The 12,416-nt window shown below is 43.4% G+C and overlaps 1 protein-coding gene across 3 annotated transcripts in view; it reads right to left on the minus strand.

Annotated features, from left to right (window-relative positions):
- Positions 1-12,416, minus strand: part of col14a1a (collagen, type XIV, alpha 1a) — a 132,600-nt gene that overhangs the window by 12,074 nt on the left and 108,110 nt on the right. For all 3 annotated transcript variants that reach the window (XM_070965931.1, XM_070965929.1, XM_070965930.1), the window contains exons 40-42: positions 6,814-6,867; positions 2,353-2,406; positions 2,150-2,221 (exon numbers count right to left, since the gene is read on the minus strand). In XM_070965931.1, coding sequence (XP_070822032.1) covers positions 2,150-2,221; positions 2,353-2,406; positions 6,814-6,867 — 180 coding nt within the window. The remainder of the gene's footprint in view (positions 1-2,149; positions 2,222-2,352; positions 2,407-6,813; positions 6,868-12,416) is intronic.

Raw genomic sequence — 12,416 nt, forward strand, 5'->3', positions numbered from 1 at the left:
CATGTCCTTGACCACTGACTGACTGGCTGGATGTGTGTTTGTGTACGAGTGGGTTGGTGGATAAGAAAGGATCGAGAAGATGTGTGCAGGCCCGGCATATCATGTGTGTATTATATTACGCATGAAAGAAAACCTGTGCCAACATCTGACACAGCTGCTGAATTGGAGTGCAGGTCTCCACAACAGAAGTCTTGTCCTGGACCTCCTCTGTGTGTCTGTCTGGATCTCCTGAGTCTTCCCGGGCACATAAATGTCTTATCAGGGTGACATGGGAAGACCAAAGCAAAGTGTGTGGGAGCCAAACAAGTATCTGAGCTTACAAAAGAAAGGAGTGTGTCTCATAAAAATTATTTTACCAAAACAATCTTCCCATAGTGCCCTGCATATGCGCAGTCTGGCCAAAGTACAGAGTTGATGTTTATTCACTCAAAATGTTTCACAATTCATCCGCAGAGGGAAGTATGTTTGTTTCCTCTTGCACATTTCTCCTATGTGGACTGATAAAACAGTCACAAGACGATTGCTGCTTTTTTCTTCTGCAACTGGCAAACATGAGGCCGCTTGCTACCAAGTCAAGCAAGATAAATTAAAAAACCCTCAGGTGGTGGGAGTCACTGGAAACCACATTCAGAAACAGTCAGACACACACACTTGGACTCATTGACACACACTCACGACATCATCCCAGGCAACTTGATAGACTTGCGAGGTCAAAAGAAGAGGTATGTGAAACTGTTGATGAAACCAGATTTTATCAACAATCTAAATGTCTAATCAAGGCGGATTTTGCTGCTATAGACAAGGGACACCTGTCACTTTCTGCCTCCTCGAAACTGACAACTTGGACCAGTTCAGCATTCTCATATTGACGTGCACTTTGCAAAGACCTCACAATAAGCTACAAATATGTTTTTCTCTGGTCCGTATTATGAAGTTTCATGAATATTGATCTGGATAGATTGAGCATAACATTTCCAAATGAATCACGTCATTCCTGAAACAGAAGTTTTGTGTTTCACATTAGATGCTATGACATAAGCTCAAGAAATTGTACAAAGAGCTAAAAGTCCTTCTACTTTTGCACTCTTCAATGGTATAAATCCACCGTCCCTCAACAAAATTCTTAGTGCAGTAGGACAGATGTGTGGCACTTTTGTGTCCACCTGAACTGAGCCGCTAGGACTGACTTCCACGTCTTCTGGTCAGTTGTGACACAATGGAGCTAAAAGTTCCCTGCAGATTTAAATCGCTGCTATTTCAGATAAAAACCACTTGTTTAAGAAGAAGAATATTCTCTTGCAGGAGAAACCTGGCGAAGGGTTGCAGGGGGCAGAACAGGGACCGAATTAGCAAATTAAGGTGAAACTAAAAGTTTTAGATGTTGAAGAGATTATGGCTCAGGAAAGGGAGATCTGATTTTCTTTTTTGCCCTGTTTGCGCATGCATACATTCATACAGGGTGTTTGTGTCTTCTACCAGAGCGAGATGAGGCAGATGTGATCTCTCACTGTTTGTGTGTGTAGCTATGTGTGTGAGGGGGAGATCGTGTCAGTAAGTGATTTATAGCACTCCCTCTCCGAGCCAAACTCTGCTGCTGGCCTGCAGAGCTGACCCCAGACTAGATTAGCTGTCACCGACATCACAGTATCATCTGTTCCTGTTAGCATTACACAAAGTTTGGAACCCAGCATCTTCTCCTCTGCATCCCTTTCTGTGTTTGTGTTGTGTCACTTGCACATCTTTCTTCTTCTTTTGCAGGGCTTAAGAAAATCTGTCTCAGTGTCGTTATTTATTATCCTTTAAAACTCACCTCAGGAGCTTAGTGTAGCAGGATTTGTCTTTTGGATATTATAAACCAATCACTGTATTTGCAAAACTAGCTGAGAACTGGATGATACATTTGTTGTGATGAGGGCTGTGTCCAGTACTAAGAGGCTGTTTCCAGTTAGCTGAAGAGAGATCAGAAAGTGAATCAGGACAAAAGGAGAGCAATCTGTGAAGCATAGCTCCTTGTCAGCACTGGAAACAAACTGCAATTTATTTAGATTTGAACAAATCTGCAACTTTAAGTGCTGCAGCTACTACGTTGTTGCTGAAGTATCACGTTTTTTTTACACCAGTCTTAACAAAATAAAATGTTTCCACTCACAGGAAGTCCTTGATCTCCTTGGGACCCTGCTGACCCACCGGGTCCTGGAGCTCCTGGTGCTCCTGGAGACCCCTGAGAGAAAGACAGGCAATAAGAGACAATGATGGAGAAGGAAGGCGACGGGAAGCAGAGGCAGCAGTCGGCCCATTTATCAGCCTGATGTGGCAGACAAAATGAGGCTGAGAATAAGAAAAAAGACTTACAATTGGTCCAGGGGGTCCTTGTCGTCCCTGTGGTCCAACATTACCCGGCAGACCCTGAGAGACACACAGATGGACGTATGTATTAAATGTCTATTAAATATTAAGTGCACTTTCATAATGGTAGGTTGAACTTTGTTTTGCACGAGCCCTTTCTAAATGCCATGAGGAATTTCCTGCTAGTCTGCAGACTTACCCAACACTAGCAACACTGTTATCTTCTACTACAATTAACATGCAGGCTACTGATGGAAACCACACTCAGTAGCTGTTGCATCTGCTGGTCGCTGTTCAGCCTATAGTCTGCCACAAACTGCCTCCAACCAAACCTTCATGTTTGGTTTTCCTATTAGAGAGATTCTACAGAACACAGGTGCTTTCTTCCTTGACTTTTGACTTCTTCCTGACTTCTGGAGTTTTCACAATCTGTATTTTAGTTGCCTCGAGATGTTTAAAGCCTTCTCACTGTCTCCATGTGGTCTGAAGAGAACACATTCATACTTACTGTGTGACAAATCTGCGGGCCTGTTTTTGTTCATGTATGACATACGTATAATAACATGATATGTAATGACAACAAATGCTTTGTTGTAGCTCAATATTTATGGCTCATCCAAATTGAACAAATTCAGTGCTATTAATACATGTTTTGGAAGCCGAACTACTGGAAAACAGCTTAGCCGGAGTTCAGCTAATCATTTCATTTTAGCTTGGAAGTCTGAAGTTACTTTGTGGTCGCACACTGAGCCTGATGCCCTTTCAGCATGGACACTCATTTTAACATCTGTAAGGGTACAAGGCATGAATACAGCGGGCTAAATATTTCTTAAGACGTATTCCGGACATGTGTTAGGTCTTGCTTGTGCTGCTTTTCTAATCCCATTTGGTAAGACAAAGAGAGACAGCACATGTTGGAAGAGGAAATTCCCGTGTGGAGTTACATCCGAAAAGCTCGCTACAACAGCTAAAGCATCAAGCTTAGTTAAATTCTCATGGTGATCTTTACTTTCCAAACACGTATACCAAAACCAAGTGTTCTTCTTCTGCTTCTCTGAAAAGCTGAGCCAGTATGTGACATCAGCAGCTCCTCTGCGAGAGTCACTGTGGTGTCACACAGTAAACACTCGCCCTGGCAAACCCACTAATGGGACTCTGGAGGAGGCCTTAGTTCCTCCCAGCGTTCAAGTCTCACAGAGTTACACACTTTTGACTTTGAAATCCTTTCAAATTGAGCAGAAACACATCTGGAACAAGAAGAATTAACATCTAAAGACAAAAAAAGCTACAGAATTCCCCACTGTGAAGCAAACAAGCATTAGATGTGACACTGGGACAAGAGTCAGCCTGGTGTCACACTATAAACACTCCCAGGACTGGCTGCACTGTAATCCACATATTATCAAACTTTTTCTATCTGAGGTCCATATAAGAAATCGAGCCTGACTCCTGCCTTCTCTTGCAGGAGTCAGGCTCATGAAAATGTATCACTGCTGTTATATTTTCTGAGCCAAGCTGCAACAGGTTTACACTCTGACCTCTTGCCTAAGAAACTGAAGTGAGGCTAATGGAATTCAGATTTTCGCATGCATGCTGAAACACCCCCAACAAAGCGCTGGTTCCTTCTTTAAAATCTCTGCTATTAAACTCAAGCGTTTTGTTTTATGAAACTTTCCATGCAAAGGGCTATGAGGTGAGCTGGGACACGCAAATAAAATTTTGATGGGATCAGCACCTCCACAGTGATATCTTACGAGTCATCAGTACATCTTAAATAATAAACTGTGAGCCAGAATGATGGACATGTATTTTTGGGGTCTGGAGTGTTTATATGAGCCCGTATCTTGGGGGAAAGAGCTAGATATACTCAGTTTGGTCCTGAGTTGAAAAAGTGACATAAAAAAACCAAAACAGTTGTGCGTCAATGACAAACCAAAGATTTACCGCTCTCCTTGACCCATCTCACTGTGATACGGACAACTAATGCACCCAGGAGACAGCTGCTATTGTTTCAACTGATGTAACTGACTGCCAGACTTCTTTTTTACTCTAAGCCAGACTTTTTTTTTTTTTTTTTTGGCTTTTATTCACCTCACAAAAAGTTCTGCACAGTGTGTGTGTGCCCAGTGGACGAGCGCGATGTTGATCATTTTTATACTGTGAACTAACAAAGGGCTATCAGCTCTCCCTGCTCTGCTTTGTACACACTGGATGATACAGACTACAGCAGCTGGAATAACCCCAAACACTCATAAACACAGGCACTGTGAATGAATGTTGATTTTTAAAAAGCTGCTTCTGGCTCCTAATTACTGTCCACTTGGGTATATTTCCCTTTCTATATCGCTGTCAAACAGTGATAGCAGAATTCGCTGTTGCATTGATAACCTCTTATGAATTGATTCTTATTAGTATTCACGACGTCCTATTTCCGACTGCTTCCAATGCATCCGCTGGAAGAAGAAAAAAAACATTTAGAGGGAGTTCAGCCTGAGCACGCTGCTGGAGACATCAGAGTGTGTGATGCTGCAGAATAAAAGCACTAACTTGAGATGTTTCCTGTCGTGTATGGAAACTAAATTATAATTAGCTCTTTGTGATTCTACAAGCAAACCCACTGAGGAGTTTACTTTGTAGTTCTCTTGACAACACGCACAAATATAAAATACACAACAGATCTGAAGCATTTTGATGAAATACAGTCGGGATGTGGGAGGCCTGTCATAATCAGTGCTGCAAAGGGGGATGTCTTTCCCAATTTATAGCAGCTAAAATTGCTCCCTGATTAGTAATTCAACATGATTACACTCAATAATTACATTAGTAAACATGCACTGTGTTCTGCAAGTGTGGGTGTGCTACACTGAAAAGGACTGGATTCAGTGAAGTGCTGAGCACAGGTTTGTAAATTGTGTCATAAAAGACTGTAGCTGTGAAGTGTTTAAAATTTACAACCACGTCCTTCTTTTTTTCTTTAAATTTTCCAACTGGTGGGCACTTTTTGCAATGGTTAAATGGACTGAACGAGCAGGGACCAACAGATGGTGTTTACCTAACAGAACTAAAGAATCGTAGAACCAGAAAAACCCATTTCCAAGTACAAAGAGCTCAAGTGTGCAGATACCAGCTCAATAATAAAAGGCCCAGCAATTAAAAGAAAGGCTCGAACAAAAAAGATCAATATTCTGAATAAAGACAGGCCCTCTGATGAAGACATTATATGATGACTCAGTACGCCGTTTCCTTGTTAACCCAGCACCTTTTAGTAATATCTCATACGTCTAATCACTGTAAGCTGTATCCAGAAGAGTCTAACTAACCACTTAGATAATTCAGAGGTCAAACTATTGATGTGAGATCACATTTGAACTTTCCAGGACAATCCACTACAGTGTTCTTTAAGCTCTCGAGCAGCTGTGAGAAAACTACATCTTAAGGTAATTACTGCATTGGTTTCAGCATGCAGGTTGTTGCCAGTCACTGCATGTGTATAATTGACAATGGTGGATAGTTTAGCAACATCCTCGGGCCTAGTGGAGACACACCAGTACATCTGTTTGTGAGAGAGGATAACACTTCACTTCACTTCAGCACACTGCTGCTTCAAAGCAAATGATGCAAAACAAAATCGCTACTGGAAAGCGGATGAAATAATTTAGCACAGATGTTAATTTCACAACGCTATGTTTGTTACTGGCACCTTTTATGAAACCAAACCTGAATCTGAGTCAATGCTTCTGAAAGTTCATGAACTCCAAATCTATCAGGCCTTGTGCAAAGAAACTCCAGCCAACATACAAGTGTCCTGAAGGAAACCATGTGACAAGTCTGAAAACTACACGACTCCTTCTGCAAAGCAGCACTGAGGGGATGAGCGTCTGGACTCCTGTCAGCCAACAAACAGACAGCAGATGGATTATGTGTAGTGTCTTTCACCTCACCAGGAGCCAGGCCAGCACAAAACTCCTCTGTTATCATATTACGTATTTGGATAAAACCTCCCCTTTCAGCTTGCTGACACATTACGCTCTGGCCGCGTTACTGTTTTGGTATTTACAGCTCAGTTGGGTATTGTAGGGCCCGATTCCTCTGTCAGCATCAACTACAGCCAGCTGGTATCACAGAGCCTTTATGAATGGGATCTTATCTATTGTGAGTGTTGTGTTCAAAAGTTCAAGGAAGACTTGTTTGGTTTTATGAAGAGACATAAAACTAAACAGAGTAACACAGCTGGACATTCAGATGCAGTACACAGCTGGAAAAGGACCACAAACATATTCACAAGAGACCTGAAGAACTGTTGTGTGTATTTTTTTGACGTCTGCATTGTTCTTTTTTTTATGAGCTTCAGCTTTCTGTAGCTGACTACATTACAAAATCACTATATGATACTGTACATCCCCACGAACCACTGAATCACACGCTTTAACAGTAGCCAACAGAGGTAATGTCAGTGCTTGATCTTACCCTTGTTCCTGGGGGGCCATCTCTGCCGGCGGAGCCTGGGCTTCCTGGAACACCCTAAACAAAACACACACAACCAAGTTTGATTCACTGCCACAACACTGACTACTTCACATACACTACAGCATGTCACTGCACATTTAGCTCCTGAGACAGAAGATCTAAAACGAAGAAAATCACCATTTAAATGTGGACTTTCATGTCTTTCTCAGTCATGACGAGCTGCTATTCCTTCAGATCAGGTGTCAAACAAAACAAAATGTCTTTTTTCTCAGAATAATTGATATGCACATGCACCTCCAACCAAAGGTCAAACCAGATAAGGGTTTCCTGTCTTGTTCAGCGATGCTTTGACAGCGGTGGACATAAATATGATTGGTGGAAAGAACCAATCTCTGACCCTGGGGGTACAGGACAGTGTTGAGAACCAGCAGGCCGCCCTGCTGTCCACCATTTCCTGCCCAACTTCCCCTTCATCCACCTCTGTGCAGGTCAATGCAAGCGACCGATTCCAACATACAGTCATGGATTAAGTGCTGTGGTGATTTATCTCTGCGCTTCAGTATTAGTGGAGAGTTCATAAAACGGGACAGTTAACACTGTTGAAAGTACAACAAATTACAGGACAGGGTCGCAGGGGATGGGCCTGGTATGATTAATGATGCACCGTTGTTTAGATGTTGGCTGATGTGCATTCTCCCAAGACACTGACAATAAAATCTCTCCTGCCGCTTTCACACATGTATCTACAAACTCCAACACACCAACACACAAACAAGAAGCAGGGAAGTGAGCCAGTGCAGCTGCACTTTAAGCGTATTTCAATTGTTCATGTCTCTAACTTTAACCCCCCCCCCCCCCCCCCCAAAAAAAAAAAAAAAAAAAAGAAACGGAATCAATAACATCCTAAAATTACTGATATGAAGGTTTTGGGTAACACATTATTCTAACTTCCTCTATTTAATGCTGTTTAGCAGAATACAAGCAAATAATAACTGTTTGTAAAACACTACAGTGCAGTTATACGTGGACATAAGTGTTTATTAATTAACTCCTCCAGCGAAGCGTCCCTCACCTGAGTTTACAGATTATAAAATGTAATTTATATGAAATATGAATTGTTTATTATTACAAGTTAAGAAATTCTTTCAAAAATTCTAAAACATTACAATATTTGTTCATGTGTGAAATTATAATATTCATTATTATACTATACTTATTATACTTCATGCGAGAAGTTCTACTTGTTGCCGAAAACATTAATAAACATATATAATATCAAAATCTTGTTATATCGGCTTACAGCTACATTATAGTTTAGGGTGTATGCCAGGATACGGTTACACAAACACACACCTATCTGAGCCTCTCAAGCAGGACTTGAGAATAATATGAATGAGAAGGCCAAAGATTGACGATCAGAAGTATGAATCTGATTCAAGTCATTAGCCTTAGGACTGCTTTACTGCAGAACACACACACACAACCACACACACAACCACACACACAAACACACACACACACACACACACACACACACACACACACACACACACACACACACACACACACATCTGCAGAAGACCAATCTTAAATTATGGCCACACATTCACACACGACAAAGTATATTCCTGTCTCAGACAAAACAAAAATTATTGCTTGGTAACACCCCCCCAAACACACACACACACACACACACACACACACACACAGATGCGGAGAATGAAAGCGAGGGACATGAGAAAGATGGACAAACACACATGAACACACACTCACTATTCATTGCAGCTGCATTTTTCATTGTCAAATTGAAAGAGAGGTGGAGGGGACGCTGATGACAAGGTTATACTGTATTTACTGCAGTGAGAGACGGGGTGAGAGAGAGAGGGAGAGAGAGGGGGGGGGGGGGGAGAGAGAGAGAGAGAGAAAGAGAGAGAGAAACAGGAAAAGGGAAAAAGAGAGCAAGAGAGGTAATTGATGTTTTAGAGTAGTGATATTCTCTGTGGTCCCTCGTATATTACAACAGGGCCCTGGAAGCTACAAAATTCCCCCACTGAGCCACACATGCACGCACATATGCACACGCGGGCACACACACGCGGGCGGGTGGGCGTACACGCGCACGCGCGCGCACACACACACACGCACACACGCACGCACGCACACACACACACACACACACACACACACACACACACACACGCACACACGCACACACGCACACGCACTCACAACCATTCATATTCCTCTCTCTGACAAAACACATTATTACCAGGTAACATAGTGCGGCACAGGGCAGCACTGCCAGCTTTTATTAATAGGACTATGCAGGCACAGAGAGTTAGATAGTGCTGCATCAGGAAGTGTTGCAGCTCTCGGTGAGCTGGTCATTCTCTCCTCATGAGAAGCACGACAGTAGCAGGTTCACACCTTGATAATTATTTCCTATTGTATATATATTCTATATAAAAATTCAGATTAAACATTTGTTCTTTGTCTGCTGGCTGCACGACTTTCATGTATTTATTATTTTACGTATTCATGCACACTGCATTAGGAGGAAGGTGGTCAGCAGGTCCCAGGTTTGCTGGTGCTTTGTTATCTTACGGGAGCCACATGATCCTGTTCAAAGCAGCGTAATGGATGAAGCTACAGCAGGTGTGTGGCTTTTCAACAGCACAAGCAGCTCATATTTACAGATGAATTAACAGCACACAGTGCAGCAGGCTCCAGTGGTGAACACTGGTCTGAAGTCAGTAAATCAGAACTGTGCTGACACTGTGTCTGTTGTGTTAATGCTAATAAGATTAATAATAACTAAATTATGCCCACAAATAAACAGACAAACTACTTTTAATTCACAAGGATGTGACCGAAACACACCTGTATTTATAAGGCAATTAATTACAAAACATCACAGCATTATTTCATAATTAGCCTAAATGAGGCATCCAAAGTGAGACATTTTCAGGAAGATTTGACCACTTCTGTAATTTTACTGTCCTCATATGATTGGACAGACCTGGATGTGGGGGCTCACGCTGTGGGTCATCTATACTGGAATTATCACAGTTTAATGAAGCTGCAACATGCTGACACTCAATTTGATTACCAAGACTTGTTATTTCATCACAAATAAATACAGGCGTGTATTCACTTCTGGACCTTGACCTGAGGAAGACCATGTGTGGTCCAGTCATGTCCACATCCAATAGAAGACACAAGGAGTTATTTTGATGACTACCTTTACTTCTACTTGACTTGTTTTTGCAAGGTAACTAAAATACTTTTACTTGAGTACAGTTTTTGGCCACTCTTGCTCTCTGCCTCTGAAACGGTGGGTGAGGTGAAACAACTTGAAACTGATAGACATCAATAAGATGGCTATCTGTGAGGGAGAGGCTGACTGAAGAACAGAGAAAAAAGAAGAGGAGGACAGAGAGGAGGAGGTGAATGAAGAGGAGAAGAACAGAGGAGGAGAGGTACAGAGGAGAACAAAAAGGAAGTGGACAGACAGAGGAAGTAGCAGAGAGAGGAGCAGGAAAGACAGGAGAACAGAGAGGAGGTGAACAGAGAGGAGGAGAACAGACAGGTGGAGAACAGAGAGGAGGAGAACAGACAGGTGGAGAACAGAGAGGAGGAGAACAGACAGGAGGAGAGCAGACAGGTGGAGAACAGAGAGGAGGAGAACAGACAGGAGGAGAACAGAGAGGAGGAGAGCAGACAGGAGGTGAACAGAGAGGAGGAGAACAGACAGGTGGAGAACAGAGAGGAGGAGAACAGACAGGAGGAGAGCAGAGAGGAGGAGAACAGACAGGAGGAGAGCAGACAGGTGGAGAACAGAGAGGAGGAGAACAGACAGGAGGAGAACAGAGAGGAGGAGAACAGACAGGAGGAGAGCAGACAGGTGGAGAACAGACAGGTGGAGAACAGAGAGGAGGAGAACAGACAGGAGGAGAGCAGACAGGTGGAGAACAGAGAGGAGGAGAACAGACAGGAGGAGAACAGACAGGAGGAGAGCAGACAGGAGGAGAGCAGACAGGTGGAGAACAGAGAGGAGGTGAACAGAGAGGAGGAGAACAGACAGGAGGAGAGCAGACAGGTGGAGAACAGAGAGGAGGAGAGCAGACAGGTGGAGAACAGAGAGGAGGAGAACAGACAGGAGGAGAACAGACAGGTGGAGAACAGAGAGGAGGAGAACAGAGAGGAGGAGAACAGACAGGAGGAGAGCAGACAGGTGGAGAACAGAGAGGAGGTGAACAGACAGGAGGAGAACAGACAGGAGGAGAGCAGACAGGTGGAGAACAGAGAGGAGGAGAGCAGAGAGGAGGTGAACAGAGAGGAGGAGAACAGACAGGAGGTGAACAGAGAGGAGGAGAACAGACAGGTGGAGAACAGAGAGGAGGAGAGCAGAGAGGAGGAGAGCAGACAGGTGGAGAACAGAGAGGAGGAGAGCAGAGAGGAGGAGAGCAGAGAGGAGGTGAACAGAGAGGAGGAGAGCAGACAGGAGGTGAACAGAGAGGAGGAGAACAGACAGGAGGTGAACAGAGAGGAGGAGAACAGACAGGAGGTGAACAGAGAGGAGGAGAACAGACAGGAGGTGAACAGAGAGGAGGTGAACAGAGAGGAGGTGAACAGAGAGGAGGAGAGCAGAGAGGAGGTGAACAGAGAGGAGGAGAACAGAGAGGAGGTGAACAGAGAGGAGGAGAACAGACAGGAGGTGAACAGAGAGGAGGAGAACAGACAGGAGGTGAACAGAGAGGAGGAGAACAGAGGGGAGGAGAGCAGAGAGGAGGTGAACAGAGAGGAGGAGAACAGAGAGGAGGAGAACAGAGAGGAGGTGAACAGAGAGAAGGAGAACAGACAGGAGGTGAACAGAGAGGAGGAGAACAGACAGGAGGAGAGCAGACAGGAGGTGAACAGAGAGGAGGAGAACAGAGGAAATAGCATAGAGAGGATGAGAAATCATGGCTGTGGCCCAGATGAAAAGAGGTTATTGCAAACAGGAGTGGTAGAAATTCTTTGGGTCTTCTTACAATCAGCGACTGAATTCTTTCTCTCAAGAAACAAAACTGATTCAAACCATTTGATGACCACACTACAGAAGACTACATGATTATCACCATGACAACAAACTGTCTAACAGCTGCCTGTGCCAAGAACTGTTACTTCATCTGCATCAGCACTACAGCTGTTCAATACAGTATAAATCATCATCACCATCATCATCATCGTCTTTGTTGTTGTTGTCGTAAAGGTTTGTCTTATAAGACCCTATTAACACAAAAGACTTCCTGAATAATTTAAGTAATTAATCAGCCACCCAGCCATTAAATTCAGTCTTAAATGGAGAAGAGTGCACTCAATAAAGAATGCAGATCTCCGCCAGGCTTACAGTCAAGATGGCGGCAAAGATAAGGAACACAGGGATTCATTCATCTTGAAGTTTAACTAACTTTAGTGGATCATGACATCTTGAATTAATCTGTAGATGCCCTGGTTCAAGATAAGACCAAATGTTTCTATGGATAATCAGGCTGATGGGTCCAGTCGTATGTGACATTAGCTGCAGGCAGACACGCACACACGGACACACACGATGAAAC

This window comes from Chaetodon trifascialis, chromosome 7, assembly GCF_039877785.1.
Source record: "Chaetodon trifascialis isolate fChaTrf1 chromosome 7, fChaTrf1.hap1, whole genome shotgun sequence".
In the NCBI taxonomy this organism is placed as follows: Eukaryota; Metazoa; Chordata; class Actinopteri; order Chaetodontiformes; family Chaetodontidae; genus Chaetodon; species Chaetodon trifascialis.